At 49.4% G+C, this 19,902-nt stretch overlaps 1 protein-coding gene across 9 annotated transcripts in view; it reads right to left on the reverse strand.

Annotated features, from left to right (window-relative positions):
• The window catches only part of AKAP13 (A-kinase anchoring protein 13), a 252,783-nt gene that overhangs the window by 83,453 nt on the left and 149,428 nt on the right, over positions 1–19,902 (reverse strand). Inside the window, exon 1 of one of the 9 annotated variants that reach the window (XM_054694748.1) lies at positions 3,054–4,621. The exons of 7 other annotated variants lie outside the window; for them this stretch is intronic. In XM_054694748.1, the coding sequence (XP_054550723.1) occupies positions 3,054–3,134 (81 nt within the window). In that variant the 5' untranslated portion in view covers positions 3,135–4,621. Of the gene's footprint in view, positions 1–3,053; positions 4,622–19,902 lie in introns of those variants that run through there. One more of the 9 variants, XM_054694749.1, reaches the window with a different exon arrangement.

The following is a 19,902-nucleotide window of genomic DNA, read 5'->3' on the forward strand; positions in this document are numbered from 1 at the left end:
GTCATTTCTTTGTCTTCTACCAACTTAATCAGTGTATTCTATAGTTTAGATATGATGCTTACAAATCTTAAAAGACGAACTCATTCAACGAACAAATACTACTGAGCATTCCGTTTGAATCGGGACATTGTTCTGAGTACTTGGATATATTTAGTGAAAAGATGAAAAAAATGACAACTGCCATAGTACAAAAATTCTAACTTCCACAGATGTAAGGAGTGAGAAGATAGACACAGTCACTTGAAAACTGAACCGGCATAGACACCAAATACAATTATTTTTCTTGAGACATGATTAAATATCCTGAAACTCAAAATGGAAGCCAGCTGGAGAACACTTATGCATGACTGAAAAACCTGCGAGCAAAATCTGCTAAAATGGGCACGACAAAACAATGTGTATGAGATCAAGCACCCGTGTGAAGTCCTGTAGAAGGTATTCCTGCACCGGGAATGAAGTAACCAGGAGAACTTCTCAGACTCTTTCCAATATGAAAAGACTAAGACAGAAAAACAACATGAACATGCAAGTTAAAACGGATACACCTAGTCACGTAATGAAAGGTCGACTCCAAGGGAAAGTCTCAGGGAGCAAGAAGAAACACAGACCTCGGATACAATCAGACCCGGGGCTACGTTCTACCACTGAAATACAGGGCCCGCGAGGCCTTTGGAAATGACCATCCAAGCCTGTTTTTCCGTATGTAAAATGAGACCGGCAGCAGGAAGGTAAAAATCAAAACAGCGGTATCCTATACCCAACCCCTTCTTCCACCTCAGACCACAAAACCACTCTACAGTGCCTGGACTACGATCAGGCACCCTCATTGGGCCCACGCTGCCAGAATGGTCTTTAAAAACACAAATCAGAAGTAAAGCAGCCAAAGAAAGCAAACTGCTCACCAGGCTGTCAGGCCTGCTCTCCTAGGCCCCTGGGGATGGCTACCACACCACCAGGGCTCCGGCCGCCCAGCCACAATGGCTGTGAGCGCCCCCCCTTCATCAGCATCCCTAGAGCACCCTGCCATCAGCACCTTTTCATCCTCTGGAGATCAGTTTTTTAAATGTCAGCATCAGAGACAGAGCTTCGATCGAGAACAGGCCTCCCATGTCCGCTATTTGGCACACGGCTTGCATCTCACATTACGTGTAACACCTTCCGAGAACCGTGCAGCCTGCGCACCATGCCCGGCACCCTACAGGCCATCACTGGTTTTAATGCAGAGGTCTCAGTGATGCACCCCTCTTTTTTATCACCAGAGTGAAAAAACCTGCGGCAAACTTACCTACTCACTGAAACTGAAAACCTGGGTCTTTTCGGAACTTGGTGTCTATTTGTAATCAGTGCGTATTTTCTGAGAAGTGAAGTTTTTCTCTACTGAAAGTCTTTCATTAAGTATTACGTAGTAGGTAGAATGGTAAAGAAACAGAACATAAACCGAGGTTCATTTGAAAATCAAATGGCATCTTTATTAGCTGTGACTTTGTGGCAGGGGATCCCGTCTATGTCACTCAAGTTCTCGGACTGTCTTCACCGTGGTTCAAGAGAAACCTCAGGCCTTTCATATGAAAATGGGGGAAACAGCTGCTGCCTGACAGGCCGGTCTCCAGTGAGATCATGCACGTGGAAGTGTCTGGTTCAAGCTGTCAAGCAGAAGCCTGGGCTGAACTTAGCCCCCCGCGAAGGCCGAGGCCCGGCCGAGGTCTGCACACCCAGCACTGTCCTACGCGGGCAGAAAGCCCGTGAGACCTACACCAGGACGTTCTACCTTCCTCAACTCCCTTTCCCTCCCTCACAGGTAAAATCAGAAAGAGCTGAGCAAATAACGGTCCTAAACGACGAGGCTCTCCTCAATATATGCAATCAAAGTGTTGACTATCACTGTGATTTCAGAGGAAAAAATCCCATTTCGGAGACAAGTTCAAGATGGCTCCAGCCGTGGCCTCGCTGTCCATGGGGCCCCGAGCAAGCTGGCGGGATGACGACGCCGCCCCCACAGGTCACCGCTCCTCCGCGGCCTCGTCCAGCGTAGGATTTTGCTGGTTTCTGGGTCGAGCCTTCTGAGCCCATGTCTTGGCCTCGACTGAGCAATAAGAAAAATGAGGGCGTCCGAAGCAACACGTGAAGTGACCAGTCGGTACCTCAGCTGCACGCTTTCCTCGACCAGGGCAAGACAGCATCCCTCTGTCAGACACCCCCCAACTGGACACCCTCCCAAGTTCACCTACTGAGGTTCTTCTAGCATGGGAAGCACTTGGCTGGCTTCCAGTTTCCCCTGCTTTTTCCAGAAAACCGCTAAACTTCCAAAAAGCGCTCCTTGAGTTGTCCAACATTCCCAGACTCACTGCCTTCTTGCGGCTGGAGGAGTTCCGATTAATTTTAGATTTAAGGATGCCTTCTGTGAGCAATTCGTTTTCCGGAGTCTCCGCCCTATCCTGCTCAGACACCCCCATCACTAGCGCCTGGAAAATAAACACACTCAGCTATCAACAGAGGCCGAGCTCGGGCTGAAAGGCTGCCAAGCCAAGCGAAAGGGTGGCTGTGCCACGTTAATAGAGAGAGCGGTTAGAGACCCTCCGAAGGAAATAAAAACGTGTACCTTTGTCTCCAAGACTCGCCGATGAGAGAGCAGAGAAACAACACGCAGAGAAGACCCAGACAAAAGACAGAGACCATGGGACAGCGGCAGAGAGACACACACCCAGTCGGATGGGGCCTGGGGCGGAGGGCAGGGCAGGGAGAGTGGGGCAGACATGTCAGGCAGGAGCGCCTCGAAGGCGGGCTTCTTCCTCTGTGACTTCAAGACTATGAGGTTCTACCGAGCGTAACAGCGCGTTTAAGCAAAATGTCACTTAAAGGACAATGGCTCAATGCTGTTCTCCAGCCTCCATTGTTTCCATTCAGACATTCCTTTAAGACCCTGAAGATCACCAACCCAACCCCCCCCTCCCCACTGTCCACATGTGCTGCTCAGTCCTTCTCCCGCAGCAGCCAGGCCCCGGGGCGTGGGCGCAGCCCCACAGCCGCGTGGTGTCCGAGGCGGGGCCCCTTACCTTCAGCAACACCACGTCCACAGTCCTGTCCACCTTGGAGATGTCACACAGGCTGTAGCGCCTCTTGTGCCGCTCATACATGTTGTCCAGAGGCAGGAGAGGGGACAAAATGCAGGAGATGTGCCCACTGCTAATCTGGGGGAACGGTGCGCTCCCCACGAGTCGAGTCCCGAGTTTCTCAGGGCGAGTTGGAGAAGGTCTGTGCCTTCTAGAGGCCTCTCTCCATAAAACCCTCACAGGGGCAAAACGAGCTAAAAAGAAGCCAAGCAGAATCCAATTCCCTGAACCGACTGAGAACTTTCTGGCCACTTGCGAGCACCGCGATGATGAATTTATAATTCATAACACAAACAGTCAGAGCCTCCACTGCTACACTTTGTGCAGATCTTGACTGAAGCAGAAGCACGCAGCCTTTCCACCGCCGGCAACAACTCCAGGAGAAAAATTAATGAACCGGCTGAGCATGATGGCCGACCTAGGTGGGGGGAAAAACCCGCAAGAGGCAACAGAAATCCACTATGCACTTTGTCAGGAAAAGAGGAAAAAAAAAAAAAGGGAAGATACCTCTGCTTCAAAGAGAGGACAGGAAAAAATGCTCATTGAAATCCGTTTTCTCCATTAAAAAAAAAAAGGGAAGGAAAATCAATTTTCCTTTATAGAAAAAAAAAAAAAAAAAGTCGCCGCCTGGAGAGTCTGTTGCAAGTCGGGGCTGTGGCGTCTGTCTCTGGCTCACCAGGCAGCGGGGCTCGGTTCTGATTTAAGTGGAAAATGTCTAATGACAGCAGAGTAAGAGGAGGGAAAAAAAAAAAAGACGACTCCTCCGGCCTGCTCCCTCCCACCCCTCCTGGGCCGGCCGGTCCCGCCCCGCAGAGCAGAGCAGAGCGTCACTATTTGCCCTTTCAGCGCGGCACCAGCAGCCTCGGAGGGCTGGAAACCTAATTGCAGTGGTGGGAACATGATTCATCCCGAGATGAAAAGAGGAAAACAAGGCTTCCTTCTCCAGCCCGCTTCCTCCTCCTCCTCCTCTCGCCGCGGCCTGTGAAAACGGCTCTGTCCCCCCTCGGGGAGCCTGGTGTCGGGGCGGGCGGTGACGGAAGGAGGGGTGTCAGCCTGAAGGCCGCGAGCAAGTGCAACACACTCATCTATTCCACGAAGCCCCGAAAATTGAAACTACCGCAGGCGCACACGGCTGCTCCTGCCAAGCGCAGCCCAGTGATTTCATAGGAGAAAAATGTTACCCGACGATGTCAGGGCCCTCTGTCTCCAGGACCGCGAGGGACGGCGAAAGTGTCTGAAGGGTCCGGAGGTCGTCAAGAGCCCAGGATGGTCGCCCGCAGGCCTGACGGAGGGTCCCAGGGGTCCCCGGCGCCACTGCATCCCCTCGGCCCCTACCCTGCACTCCCAGGCACCCAGAGTCCTCTGGGCACACAGCTCTCACCGTGCTGGGAACGCTGGGGTGGGAGGGGTCAGGAGGAAGAGGAGGAGGAACTGAGGGAAGCGCAAAGCGGGGAATGTGCGGAGAAGGGGAAAAATAAAAAGCCCCATCTTCAACTCCTGGGCCCAGGGGAGCCCTGGGCTCGTCCCGGAGCATGTGAATCAGGCAAGGAGTAAGAGACTGGAAACCTCCATGTCTGTCTACACTGCAACCCGAATCGGTGACGAGATTTTCCACATTCTAGAAAAGTGAAGTCGGTCCAAGGCGTCAAAGCTTGCCCGGGCCAGGGTCCCAGAGGCCAGCCAGCTCCCGGGAACCCAAGCAGCAAGCTCTGCCACTACTCAGGCCCCCTCTTGTCTCAGTGATCCCCGCCAAGCCTCTGACCCCGCGCCCCACTGTCCCACCAGAGGCATGAAGACAGATGCCCCCGGCCGTGGCTCTGCGGGGTCCCTGACAGGTAGAGCGAGGCGGACGCTGCCTTTCATTAGAAGGAAGAGAGCAAGCAGCAGAGACGAGATGATTAGAGAGAGACTAAAAGGTTGTAAATGAAAGCCCCACTCAGGCTAACCCCTAGGATGGAAACCTGGCCGGGGGGTGACAAACATTTTTTAACGACGTGGTCCAGGGTACAAACCGAAAGACCCTTAGGATTTCGTGTACGGAAAAACGAGCGGTTTATTATCTTTTCTGTATGAATTTTCACCAAGCTGCCATTTAGAGGGCTCCCTCCCCTCCCCAAGAACACAGAGCTGCCCCCCACCCCCAACATGGTTTATCCCTTACTGCCGCTCCCTTCTGTTTTAATCAGAATCAAATGTTTTCCTGCTTCCAAGGTTCCCAGGCATCTCCCCGGGGACCAGAGATGCTTTAATCACCAGGGTCTGTCTACTCCCAGCCTTGCCTCGCTGTAGGCTTAAACGCAGAGACTCTATATTGGTGTAACAGATTTTTTCTGCCTTGTAGTAGAGGCAAACAAAAGAATAAAAAGGTCTCTGTCCTCAGAAAGTTTATATAATTAGAGAGAAACCAGCTTCAAAATAATACCATTGTGAAAATGGCCCAGATTGAGACATAAAGGATTAATTTTCTTATCGCTGATGATCTGCTGGCTTTTGGCTAGAGGCTGGAAATCTATTTCCTACTCTTTCTGCACACACAAACATATTAAGAGGATCTGGAGTCACCCTTCTGTATTCTGAGCCTTCTTGGAGAACAAATGTTCTGGGTGGGGAACAAAGAGTCTGCTTTAGCTCTCCCCCGCCCCACCCCGCCCAGCACTCCCCAAATGAAGGCGGAATCCACAGCCTGTGCTTTTGCTGCTGATGCGACAATTCCAAGTTTTTATCAAAAACATCTGGAACCACTGAACAGTTCCTCTGTTAGGATCCTGAAACACAGCAACCAATCATTTCATATCCAAACCAGAGCTGAGAGTGACGAATTTTCATTTGGAGAATAGTCCCCCTCCTCTCCTTTAACTTTGGGAACATACAGTCAAATGGTTTATTGACTCCAACAGTAGGAGTCATTTACAAGACACCAATCTTGTAACTATTTCCCCTTTCTCTTTATCTTCCATCCCATTCACACCACAGCCAGGGGCCCCAAATTCTTCAAGAGAAGCAACCAGTGCTTTTAGTCTGTCCATACGATAGGAGCAACAGGCATGCTTAAAAGATTCCAGAAGGTACAGTGTAAAACTCTTATGCATTTTAACTTCACTGCAGCATTTGAGAATTAAACTTTCTTTCCCTTTACTGAATCACAGGCTCTAATCCCTTGGCCAAATTATTTAAGCATTCTTACAAGGGACTTGCATTTGGCTTGTTCTGCTGAGGACAGGGCCCTGTTCAAAGCCCCACAGCAGTTTCTGAACCAGGACACCACCTCGTGGGTGTGCTAAAGAGCTAAGCAGTAAGCTGGTGGACGGAGGGGTGGTCCCCTGCCGCTCAAGATTTTTATCTGTAACCCCAAAGGAAACACAAAGTAGCAGCATGTGATCAAGCACTGGCTAAAGACCACTAGCTAAACACCCACCAAGGACCCATCGAGTCCACAGACAACCCAAAGTAGCAGAGTGAAGGTCAAGGGTTCCCTGTACACTCAGGTGTGCCACCATCCAAGCAGCGCCCTTGGACAGTCGGTCTGCCTGACCTAGAGAACTGCACAGGGAGATTGGACAACAGGTCACACCTGAAGTTCCTTCTTGATCTGACATTGTCAACCTCAAAGACAAGGAGATCTTTATCGCCTGCCACAGAGCTCACAGGTTGCAGGCAGATTCAGAGGAGAGGAGAAAACTCATAATTTGTAGACGCAGCATAGTCTCAAAACCTGTTGACACAGTATATTCTTAGATAATTGCATTTTCCACCTCTACTTTTTACATGAAATGAGAAGGAAAGGTCTACCCCAGACAACACTGCATTAATCCATGATTTCATTAACTTAGAAACAGTGAGTCACCCGGAGTCACACATGTGTTGGTGGCAAGATGGACTAGAAAACAGACAAAGCATTTAGCTGCCACTTGAGCAATTCCAGTTACTCTGAAAAACAGCCTGCTCCAAATAAGATGGTCAAGGATTCGAGAGAAGGAAATCACTTACAAAGACTGACGGGGCATTTTTCCATCTAGGATTTCCTTTTAAATTTCAATTGAGGTGTCTAAACAGAACAGGCCCAGGAGAGGGAGACCTTCTACTCCACCTCCCGGCTTCCAGGCATTCCTCTGACTCACACTTCAGGGGTTCCAGGAAGGTTAAGAGCAAAGAGAAAGGCCTGAAGGGCAACAGACAGTAACCCTCAAATTAGCAGCGGGCTGCAGCCAGCAGCACCTCTCCTCAGACAGCCTCCTGGAGGCAGAAAGCTGTATCGACGGCAAAAGAAGTCAACATGGAAGGGTGTAAGAAAAAACAAAGTTTTAAAGACGCCTCCTCCCAGGTTTGGGCTCCTCACAGGAAGCACCTCGTGGTGTCTACCACAAGCACACAAGTGATAAATTTTACTAAAAGGTCCAACCCAACCTCTTAAGTGAAGAAAGGTGGGGGGGAAAGGGAGGTGGCAGGCTCAGAATTTTAGTTGCAAAGTAGGACAGCTGGAGCTCTGGGACAAGTCTTCTGGGGCAGCATTTCTCAGTGACCCTCTCTGAGGTCTTCCTGCTTATTAGGCGGGTCCACGTGTGCCGTCTCGCTGATTTCTCATAAAAGTCTGTCAGTACACGTCAGCTGCACCGGGTCACAAAGCTGAGGAGGAGTTTGCGTTAAACTCAGTCCTGGAAATCTGTTTTTCTTCCCAGGCCACCACATCTTATTCTGCCACTAGGGTAATGCCCTACATTAAAAGAAATGCAACTATCATGGAAAAAATACAAATGAACATTTGAGAAAAGAAGACTCCGAATTCCTTACCCATATTCATCAATAATTTTGTTTGCTTTTCTATAAATTCCAAGGATAGAAAAAGGTGTTATTTTGTTCAATTAAAAATCTGAGAGTCAAAATTTTATAAAGTACAGGCAGCAAGTGTGCCGTCACCTTAAACAGACTCGATACCGTGGTCAGCGTTTTAATACGTGACCCTTCAATTTTTTAACAGCTTCTTACTACAGTAGTGTGCTCCGAAACTCAGAATGAGCTCATCCAACGCGCAGCCTAGGAGTTCGGGACACTGACAGCCGCTGTCCAGGTCGTCTTTAGAACCAAAGGGTATGCTGACCTCCTAGTTTCTCTCTTTGGATCGGCCATTTCTTATGGCAGGTTTCTGAATCCTTGAAGAGGTCCATCGCCATGTCACGCCGCCCTCCTGAAAGCGGCTCTTCTGGATCAGGACCCCACAACTGTGCCGCCTGCAGCAGCGCACCCTCTGGGGGCTCCCCAGGCAGTGTTCTCCCCGTGATGTGGGGGCACCCAGAACAAAATCCTCTGAAGCCACATGCCCCGGGAGAAGCAAGCACGAACAGCACACTGCGGGGAGGAGGTAAGCTGGTGGTGAAACGGTCTCACTTCTCGTGACTTTTCTTCAGTTTGACATGATCTTCTGGCCTTAAAACCCACTTTTCATCATTTCCCTACTACATTCATCATTTCATCATTTCCCTATTACATTTTCTACTTCATTTTGTTATTTTAGCTCACAACGAGCATCCTGAGGTGGGTTCTGTCTCTGAAACAGCAGCTGTTCCTGCCCTCTGTGTGTCCTCCACAAGCCTGGGGAGCCAGGCTAACACGGCTGGCGGCGCGGAGGCGTCCGGCCGAAGCCCCCCTGGACGGCAGTCCATCTGTCTGCCGGCACGCCCGCGAAGACGCCATTCCATCAGCAACAAAGCCAACTCAAGCCCGAGTCAGGTTTCACCTTCCCGAAGATGTGGAGCCACCTGTCCTATTTCTTGCTGCCACCCACACCCTGGATGGAGGGCATTCTCCCGGGCACCTGCGCGGGGACCCCGACGGCGGAGACACGGACACCACGCTGCTTCCTCCTGTTCGATACCTGCTTCTCCGAAAGGGTATTTCACACCAGATCCCACAGATCTCACTGCTCATCAACTGCAAGCCGTGTTTACTATTTTTAATCTTTCAGCAACACTTATTTTTAGCATGACCACAACAGTACCCTGCAAGTCAGCGCGGCGCTGACAAAGACAAAGCAAAGGTTACTCCGATTTTCCCGTCGTAGTGGTGCGACCCTGCTCACGCGGGGAAATCGTACCAACTTCAGGAAGCCTGGAAGCACCAGCTGCTGGCTGCGTAAACAACTGAGTGACAGCGCCCCCTCCCATGGGTCCTGGTCAGCAGAACTATATTACGCAGAGTCCACTTAAACGAATCCTTATCCTGTCCCTATTTTCACACCCAAATAGTTTGCACAGACATTTACACATGCAAACAGCACGAGATTCAGACTAACCTTTTGGCCATTATTGCATGTTAGATAGCAATCCAGACCTTGAAAAATATTTTACTTTTCACTTAAATAATTTCTAGGCAGCTTTACTGAGGTAAACGGACATGCAGTAGATGACCCCTAACTCAAGTGTACTAGAGATTTTGTAAACACTTTGTTTTTAAATTGAATTTTCCAATTTTCCCAAAGATTGTGGATTTTACATGAGCATCTTCAATATCTGAAATGGCCAAGAATGTTAAAAATGGTACATTTAATAACAGCAACAATTTAAGCCAAGACCTTTCACGCTGTGATTGTATCCTACAACTTTATGTCACTGTCCTAAATCTTCAACAAGCTTCTCATTACATGAAGTTAGTTCAATTTTTAGAAAACATATTGAGAGCCTACACTTGCACTGCAGACACAGCACGACAGACATTAAGCAGTGGGTGAGAAATGTCAGAATAGAGGAATCACAACAACATTCTGCTTTAAGTTGAAACATACTCTAAGGCTGCAGAAAGGCCTACTGAGGAAATGCTGACCAGTCAGAGACCTGACGGGCAGCAGGAATACACCTGGCAAAAGGTGGTGTGTGTAAAGAGGTGCAGGAGGCAGGGAAGGAAACCAGAAACTGATTTTGTGTACAGGGTCAGCCAGAGGCCTGAGGCCCAGGGGAAGACAGGTGAGTTCCAGATGAACATGCTACTTCTATTTGGAAGAGTGAATCCCAGCAATAGGAAAAGCCATGGAAGGGCTGCTAGAAAGGGAAAAGCATAATTCACTCTGCATTAAAAAAAAAAAAAAAAAAACCTATTTTTACTAGAACACACTGGACTGGAAAGCACAAGAGTGGAGGCAGTGGGATTAGTTACAATATTGGTAGAGAAGCTGAATGGAGGTGAAGGCAGCTGGGAGTCCGGTGATGGAAGTGAGGATCGTGAACAGAAACCCACAGCCTGAGCTGTCAACAGTAACAGGCAGTGGGTATGGGAGGGTGAGGGCAAGAAGTGGCCGGTGCGACTAGGCTTCTGCCCTGGGCAACAGACAGATGGCGGCGGCTGGCGCACAAGCAGGCAGTGGAGAGAGGAGAGCATGAGCCGGGTTTCGCACAGGGGGAGTTCGCGAGTGACCTCGGTGCACCCCAGCAGAGCCACGGCAGCAGATGGACACGAGCACCCAGATCTGGAGATCAACACGCAAAGGAAACTGAAAGGGAACAACACTGTGAAGAAAGGTTGGCCACCAGTGCCAAGTGCTGTCACCGGGTCACACAGATACAGGACCTGGATCTCGCTGTGTAAAAGCTCCGTGGGGCTGGTGAGGGCAGTTCTGGTGTGTGCTGTGTGGTGCAGCGATGAAGGCTGGAGGCTAAGACTGTAACCACGTTGTGAGAAAGGTATAAGCACTGACTGTATACTCAACTGTTTCTAATTTTCTTCTCATACGTTTTCTCTTTAGAAAATGCGTCAGCGACAGCACTTTCATAATGGCTGCTCGAGGACTGCCAGCCTGGTAACAAATACCTTCGCTTGTAAAAAGAACTTTCTGAAAACCAAATGCAGCATTAACAGAGAAAGGGAACCACTAACACGCACCGAGATCCACGCAGCATGTCTGTCTGTCCTTGTCATGTTTCAATCCTTTCCAGGAGATCTCATCAGAGACAAAAAGGGAACACTTGAGTGCCCTTCCTGCCATCTTGGTCAGGAAATGCAGGCGGAAGCAGGGTGACAAGAGTGTTGCAGCAAGGAAGTGGGAAAAGAACGGAACAGCCCACAAGAAACTCCCTTTCCACATGATCATCTATGGAAATAAGAACAAACCTCACCTATAAAACAAAGGCAGTGAGGTCAGGGGGAACAACACTGACAGGCTGACCAGAATTTCCTAATGGGATTTTGTCATCACCAGCACATCATGGCCAGCGAGCGCTAAACTACAGTGAGCATCGGCTAACGAGCCAGTCAACAAATAATCTAACGTCTGCAGTAGCTTCAGTGTTCTGTAAGACGGCTGTGAGAGACATAAAGGAGGGCGAGCCGTGTCTGGGTCTTAAGGAAACACAGCAGGGGTAATGGCATGAAATTACAGGATGGCCTGGGGGATGCAATGCAGAATTTCAGCAACAGGGAAGGAGGCGCTCTGGTGCTCTGACTAGGAGGAACAGTGTCATGAAGCTCGTGGCTTAACAGGAAGGGAAGGAAAGCGTATGGAAGGGAGGGGGCCTGGGCAGAGCGAGCGAAGGTGCAGGTGTTGAGGAGGGCAGGTGTGACAGAGGACCGGCAAGCTGTCTAGGTAATACTGTGGTGCGGGCGTGCTACGACTCTGCCCTGGAAACCATTAACGGCCTAGGTTATAGAAGCACACGACGTCATGGTAGGAGGCTGAGATTCTTCAGAGGAGTTGCAAAGCTTGTGGTGGTGTTGAGGAAGAGAGAAGAAAAACCTTTCGTCCTGGGGCATCTATAATCTCCCTTGCCCAGGCACCACGCCGCTCCAGGATCCTCATCCTAGCTCACTTGCTACTATTCCTCAAGACCTATGGCTGGGCTCTCAGAGTTCCACAGTCAGACCGTGGTTCTTTACTGCAGTGACGCCGGCTCTTAGCTTTGGGAATTCCCAACCTTAGCCAAAATCCACCCTTCATTCAAGTTCCTCTCCCCACCCTTTCTTTAGCTCTGCCCTTTGAACCGTGACGGTCACTGCACACTGATGCTCTCGCTACAGGGTGTCTGCCCGGTGACGGTCCTTGACACTGGTCGACTCCAAGGACGTGGAGAGTCCCTAACTGGTGGCAGCATCTTCCTGAACTTCCCCACAGAAAATGACCCCCCACGTCCAAAGGCTAGATGACCGAAAGGTTATGTACTCATTTATCACCACAAACACAGTCCTTAGATGCATCCACCGGTGAACCAGGCTTAGTTATTAAACCATGAGAAAAGGTTTTGTCCGTGTTGACACACACAAACGGTGAGTGGTCTAAGAGAACTTCTGAATCCTGGGCAGAAATGAGAACTCATGCTCAAAATAACTAAAGTCTTAGGAAAAACCTGAACCCCATATTAAAATGGAAATGTATTACTTGAGGAAATTCCTCGCCTACTCTTCTTACTTTTCATTTCACAGCACAGAGACGAACTCAAGCACAGTCATTCAGACAAACCAAGGAGTGATTCAGCGTCCCGTGGAAACCTCCCTCATCCCTCCAAGCACAAACACCACTCGACTGTCACGTCTGCCAAAAAGAAGCAGAGGTTTAAGACCACCTGCTCTTTTTATCAATTGTCCATAAAAGAAAAATAGAAAAGTCTGTCGTTAAAAAAAAACTCTACTTTTCAAAACCGCTGCCATGTTATCTACTGATGCCCAATAGTAAAATCCCGTCTCACTCATTCGGGGAATACTATTTAGAGCTTGTATTTGATAATTTTATTCTATGCGAGCAGATTATCTAAATATCCTGAAAAATTTAAGGAAGTACAACAAAACCTTGTTTTACCTCAGATTAAATTGCCAGAATGTGTTTTGGAAGGGCTGTCACCCCACAACGTGTTTAGAGGGGAGGTGGGGCACTCAGATGCCCCTGCACTTAAACAGGCTCAAGTGGAGGTGCCCCCACAGTGCACTGAGGAAGGGGTGATGGCACTTAAAGACTCTCTGTGGTTAAGACGGTGGGCGCTGGGGCCCTGGGCATGTCCCGTCATCTTTCGGTCCCTCAGCTGCTCCCCTGTAAAATGGGGAGAAGGGCTGTAGGCAGCGTCCGTGAATTAATACACACGTTTGGTGTATAGTGCTGGTGGCATATGAATTACTATACTATTATTATAACGTTGCCTTAATTTTTTTAAAGAGGTATTTACATCCTCCCCCGAGAGAGCCCACAAGGTAACACCAGACAGCTGATCAATTCTGACACAGGAGAACTGAAAGAATTAAGCAGCTGGCTCTGAGGGAGACCACCTTGTTCCCTCTGAAAGTACCTTCATCATGGGACAAGACCGCGGGCTGGGGGTGGGGTGGAGAATTGAGTGTTCTGGTCTCTAGCAAGTAAAGAAAGTAAGAAACTTGCCCAGAAGCTAAGGCGAGAGGAGCTACTGAGTGTCTGAACCCCACGCTGCTTTGTGGAGAAGCAGTTCTCTTAAAAGGTCGAGACAGGACTGGGAACGCAGAGGGCAGAGCTACAGTTTTGAGGGAAAAGAGAAAAAAGGCCTCAACTGAGGCAAAGGGAAAGAAGCAAAGACGGATATTTATAGATTTTTCCTGGCTAACCCCCAAGTGCCTAATTTGGACTCAACGTAAAGTGTCCCTGAGCAATCCTTAGTCAGACGGCTGACGCGCCCACGTGACCCACTGGGATAAAGAGCGCTGGCTCGGAGAGGTGACGCTGGGAGCACAGCCTGCACCGCCATCTCCCCGGCTGCTTCTCTTACCTTCCCTGTAGGTCTCAGTCTCTGCCTTTCCAGCAGCCTGCCTCTGTCCGTCCCCGGTCCTTGTTTCCTCCCCGAGGAAGAGAAACTGGTCGGGCCGCTCCGTCTCCTCCAAATGCTGTCCACGCTGCTGTCACTGAGCACCCCGGTGATAGGTGGGCCCACCCTTCCCTTGACCGTGAGGACACACAGCACGCAGACCACACCGCGCACCCCCGGCTGCCGCAGAGCTCTGCTGCCCGAGCCTCAGAATTTCCTGTAGGTGCTTGGCCTTAGATTCAACAAGTGGCTGCTGTGTGAATGAGTCAATACCCATCTCTCAGTCTGAAGAGGATCTCTCTAAGGCACCCCATTCTCAGAGTCAGATCAGACGAGTACAGGCTAACTAAAGTCAGAAGCTCCTTTATTCATATGTTTATACAACCCACACATTTTTGATAGCCAGGCACCACAGAAAAGAGCACCGCTAGGTTCCGAACGTCATCCACTCTGCAGATCTGTCTAAATGTTAATAAATATTCAGTAATGTATACTAATGCATATACCTCGCTAGAGGCCTGTCCTTACACCACAGCCACTGCCAAGGCACCCACAGCGCCCAGCAGAGTCCACTGTGCCCCCTTCTGGGCCCATCTTGTAGTCTCCACCTCACCATCCCCACTCAGATTTCTAGGCTTTGGTAATTAGCTTGGTTCTGTGTGATCCTTTGTTTCTCCATATTCTCTCTATAGTCTCTCTTTGAAGAATAAGCATTAAGGGGTCTTCAAAAGGGCACAGCGTTCTCTCAAGTGCCTACTGCTGTTTCCTTCCTTCCTGCAGGCTGTGCTCCTGGGTCTGCAACCTAACAGTTCTGCGCCTCCACTTCTGACATCCGCAAAACCTGAAAGGCAATTATCCAAATTCTACAGAACGATGAACCACTTCATTCACATTAATTAAAGTTAATTAAAGTTGAAAGTTACTGGGCTATCAGTGGGGAGTGTCTTCCCCTTTGCCACCTGCTATTTAGCTGCAGCTCGGGCCATGTTACTAATTTTACTTCCAGTAACCAAACTTAAAAAGAAAACGGGATTTTAAAAGAAGAGCAACTACTTAAGGTTATCAGTGCCCTGGAGGAGAGAAATGAAGACATGGGTGAAGTAGACACGTGTGCTTATTTCCCTGAAGCAGTCCAGGAAGCTGTACCAAAACAGAAGCCGGCCCTGCCGAATGCAGGGCTTCCGGTTCTGCTCCTGCGGGACACTCACCAGGCATCATCTTCACAGGTGCCTGTGCCGGGCATGTGAGCCTTGAGGGGAAGAGGCGGGTGCACTGTGCAGGCCCCGCTCTGCACTCCAGGGTAGGCAGGAGTGGAGGACACGCAGGCCGGGCGTGAAGAGGGCTGTGCGGGACCCACAGCACGTCTGAGCGGGGAGACTCCGGGGACACATTTCTGGCCAAAAACAGCTGAGCAAGTGCGATGATGGCTTCTGACGGGAGAGGGGTGTGTGATGTGGCCGGGGACCCACGGTCTCAGGGAAGACTGCACTCCTGGGCACCCCACGCCATGAAGTTTAAGAACTCAGCAGCCTCCTGACTTTCATCAGGGGTCTGTAGCACCCATCAGAGCAGTGGCTCTCAAGGTGTGGTCTGCAAAACCTCAGGGGTACCAGAGACCTTCACAAGGCCCCTGTGAGTCAAAGCTCTTGACTGTAGTGCTAAGATATTCCTTCGTTACCTGCTTTATTGTGTTCCCAATTGCACAAATCAACGTCAACTCACAGGACAGTCATCACTGCCATGAACTCGGTTTAAAGCCCAAAAAAGGTAACATTTCATATAGAAAGTCGTGTAAATAACACTGATTTCATTAACGATCAACCTTGAGATACACCTTTTTTAATGGTCCGTGTGACACATGGGAAGTGTACATGAAATACACGGCACCCTATTTTCCAAATGGCCAATGGATGATGGCAGGAAATGACGCACGGACAGGAGGCGGCAGGCTGGTGGGTCTGAACCTGATGTGACTTCAGGTTCCACACTGCGAGTAACTTTTAAGAATCTACCACTTCTCCGTTCTCATGTACTATCAAAGAAAAAATCGCAGTTATCTCAGGAAACTATCAGAATATTCCTCCCTCTTCCAAGCATGTATCTGGGCTTTCCTGCTATGTTTTAACTAGAACATCGTAAATGCATGAGATAGAGTCCAAATGTTTTCAATGAAGCCAGAAGTTTTGTTTTGGTAAAGTTATTTTTCATAAAAATATGTCCTTTATATTCATAAGTAATAGGTTAATCATTGTCACTGTAAATATTTTTAAAGGTATCATTTCTAAATTCAACTGTGGTAAAAACATGAAGGGATGACCCACAGAGACTAAATTTCCTTGTAGTTCTTAATACTTTAAGAATAAGGAATCCTAAAACCAAGAAGTTTGACAACTGTGGTTACAAAAAAGAGGTTAATAATAAGGAAGTCGAAGAATCTAGGTGAAGATGAGGGTATGAGCCTTCTAAGTCACCAGTTTGAAGTGATGGGCAAAAGTAACAAATTTTTTTGACTTGTGAGAAGCACAAGGAATCTGGGAGGGCGGGAGTGAAAGCTTTATTGCTTAAGAGAGACTGCATGAAAGCCAATGCATTTAGTTGTATAAGAAGTGAGACCCAAGTAATTCATAACGTTTGGAATTAAGGTGAGGAATTAAGAGTAACTACAACAGTAAGGAAGAGCAAAGATGGTCTTGTGAGTGGTGAATAAAATTCTTCAGGAGAAAACTGTTTCCATGATCTGTGGGAGTTCAGCTCCAAGGCCCTTTCCGATACCCCACACAGCTGAGCATGCCTAGTCCCATGGTTGAGGGACGGGGCAAATGACCCACAGGCAATCTGACACGAGGGGATCGTCATTCCAAGTTCCTGTAGGGTCACTGGGATTAGGGCCCCTGATGGTCTAGTCTTCCTAAGTGATAGTCAGTGACAAGTCACAGTGACTATCTGAGCCATCAGGGAGAGAACCAGTGTGTCCAGTGTTTCAGAAGACAGCCAAGTGCTGCATTATTTTAGAAAAAGCACAGCAAAGACTTTCAAACCAAAGCACCAGCACTTAGGGTTTGCCACCAGCTACTCGAAAGCTCTACCATCCCAAAGGATTCACGTGTGAAAGATTCCACACAGTGGAAATAGTCTAACCTAAATTACAAGGGGTCTGCAACTGCTGGGGCAGGCGATGTCTTGAGGACCCACAAACCACCACTCTCCGAACCAAAGTTGAAAACTTGACAAAGACTCCAGACGATTTTCTCTCTCTGCCAAAGCTGAGCTGGCTCTCAGCTCTGCTACTCCTGGTGGGCATCAGAATGTATGTGCATTTCAGAGCAGAGAGAGAAGACATATCCCCTTTAAAAACAGCTGTGCTAAAAGGTAGGACCAAGACTAGCATTTGCCAGGTGTTTTAATCGCTGTCTGTTTATTAAGAACTTCCTACAGGAACATGTTCTGTGAAGATGGACGCCCATCTTCACCATCTGTCACTACCCTGAAGACGGCCACCGGCACCTCCCTTAGCGACAGCTGCTGAAACTTCCTGAGTAATCCTGCGTATCTAACAGCAAACACCTAGCTTTCGAAAACACTTGAAAATTCCCACTTTTTAACTTACTTAGATTTGTGCAATTATTTTCCTCCACTAGACTAAACTAGCCGATTATGTGATCAATCCTTGTGAGAGGAAAGAGCCAACTAGTGCAACCTTTTTTAAAATTCTTGTTTTCCACGCCCATCTCCCCCACTCTGTGCTGGGGCAGGCAATGACAGGTTACAGGAACAAAGGCTGGAAGGATGAGACTCCTTGGGTCTTTCCCGAGCTGCTGCCAGTTCATGCTTTTAGACCTTGCTCGGCTGCAGAAGCCGCGGGGAGTGGGTGTTGAGTTAACCACCTGCCTCCCCAAGCCCCAGCACTCAGGCGCTCCTGCTCGTCCTCCCGTTTTACTAGCTCCTTCCTTTTACTAGCTCCAAACTCCCACTAAGCAGCCTTGAGGAGGGAGGCTCCAGGCACCGATCGTATCCTAGTTCAGGTACTTTGCTGTTTGTCCACCAGGTGTGGAGTGTAAGTTTTAAAAACAGGACAGATTCAGACATCACAGTTCTATAAAGACACGAATTACTCTGTCTTTATTTAATCCTGCTCTTTCCTCAAAGAGTCAGGACAGGTCCCCTTCAGGAATACGACAAAGACAATGAAACTTGGCATCTTCTACTTTGATGAGCTCGCTACCCCTCCTCCTCCTCTGGCGACATCGACAGCAGTCCCCTGGGCGAGGCTGAAACCAAAGTGCGCAGGGAGAGGAACACTGTCCCCAGGGCTCCGTGCAGCAGCTGTCGGTCCCCTGCAGTCACCACTGCCCAGCATCTTCAGAACCTCCACTGGCTTTGCAGGCGCCTGGGGGCTGCAGGGGTGCAGGGGGTGTGCCAGACAGACTCAAAGCAAAAGCACCGTATTTTAACCCAAGAGACAAACCTAAGAGCAGTGTCCAAATCAGATGTCAATCAGGAAACAGCATTTTTCCTCACAGATCACAACCCCCACCCCCCAAACCCCCTTGGTGGGTTTAGTTGCAACAGCAATTGCACTAAGTTCCTCGTCAGGAAAGCCAGCATTTCAAACCTTTTCCTGACTCGGGGAAGAAAGAACAGTCTCAGACAAGGAGAAAAACAACCCTCTGGGCTTGATGTGAAGCAGACACAGCACCAGGCTTCAGCACTAATGAGGGAGGAGGCCAGAGCTCTATTTTCCCTCTTTAGCTCACCCATTAGGGAAGCCTAATGACCCGGAGGAAGGAACACTGCCTATTGTGTGGAGATGAGGTGATGGGAGAGGAAATGCTCTGTGGCCAACATTTGCATCCCTTTCTGGAACTGGAATGAAGACTGGCTCCCGACTTTAAGGCCAATTTTAAGGCCAGCGAAGCTGTCAAGAGGAGAGAATCCCCCCCAGGGAAATATTTCAGCAGCACCCCGCTAAGTGTCTGATGGCACAGAGGCACGAAGCCGGCAAAACGAGCAGTGCAAGGGGCTGGCGTAGAAGGGCCTGAACGACAGGCTGCTCCTTCCCGAGTTCCCGGGTCCGGGTGTCAACTCCTGGCTAATTTCTGTTTCTCCCAACAGTTTCTTGGGGAATGGGCCGTGTCTGATTCATTTCACCCGCTATGGCAGTCCATTTTTTACTACACTGTTTGGCATGCAAAACAGCAGATGCCTGCAAACGAAAGGCTTGATTTAGTCTGGGAAATGCCCAAAGCTCCAAACGGACACGCCTGCAGCAGCATCAAGGAGAACCTGTGTGGTAACTGTCGAGAGGAAGGAACTCAGGTGCAGGGGGTACAACACGGGCTACTCCCTGCACCCCTGGCCTCACTGGGACAGAATGGGAGGAAAGACTGCCGAGCCACCGAGGAAGAAGTTCTAGTGCCCGCAGAGTGGAGAGTCTATGATCGACGACTCTGGGGCTTCATGCCCCCCCGCACGCTGGCCCAGGCGCTGGCCCCGTCTCAAGAAGCCTGCAGCTGCGGCAGCCGCCCTGGTTCTTCTTCAGCCTTCTGTGCCACTGGCCCAGCATGGAGGGAGAGGCCCGATGCCAACCACTCCATCCCCAGGCCCCTGTGCCTTAAAAGAGTTTTCCTGTAGATGATTCAATGGAGCAAATGAATATAGCGGAATGTTTGGTGGCAAAATGAGGAGGAAGGATGGCAAAGAAATGAATAGATGATGTCAGAGGACCCACAAGCACATTTTCTATGTTATTATTTTCTTAGAAACAGAAACATAAAGGGCACTGGAGAGGACATCCTCTAATTCTGCTTTTCCCAGGGCTGAGGGAATATATCCCCAGGGACGGGCACAGCAAGCACAAGGCTCCTCCCTTTTCCCCATCATCCATGTACTGTGGCGGGGCCAGAAAATGTCACCAGCAACTGGATTCCTGCGTGACTCAGACAGGCGTGTTTAGGAAAGATAACACAGAACACACATGTAAAAATAATGATGCCGTGCTTGGGAAGAAGGCAACACAGGATAAGATTGATCCTTACACCCAGACCCTCTATCTT

This window comes from Talpa occidentalis, unplaced genomic scaffold (assembly GCF_014898055.3).
Source record: "Talpa occidentalis isolate TD23 unplaced genomic scaffold, MPIMG_talOcc4v2.1 talOcc4.14, whole genome shotgun sequence".
NCBI classification, from domain to species: Eukaryota; Metazoa; Chordata; class Mammalia; order Eulipotyphla; family Talpidae; genus Talpa; species Talpa occidentalis.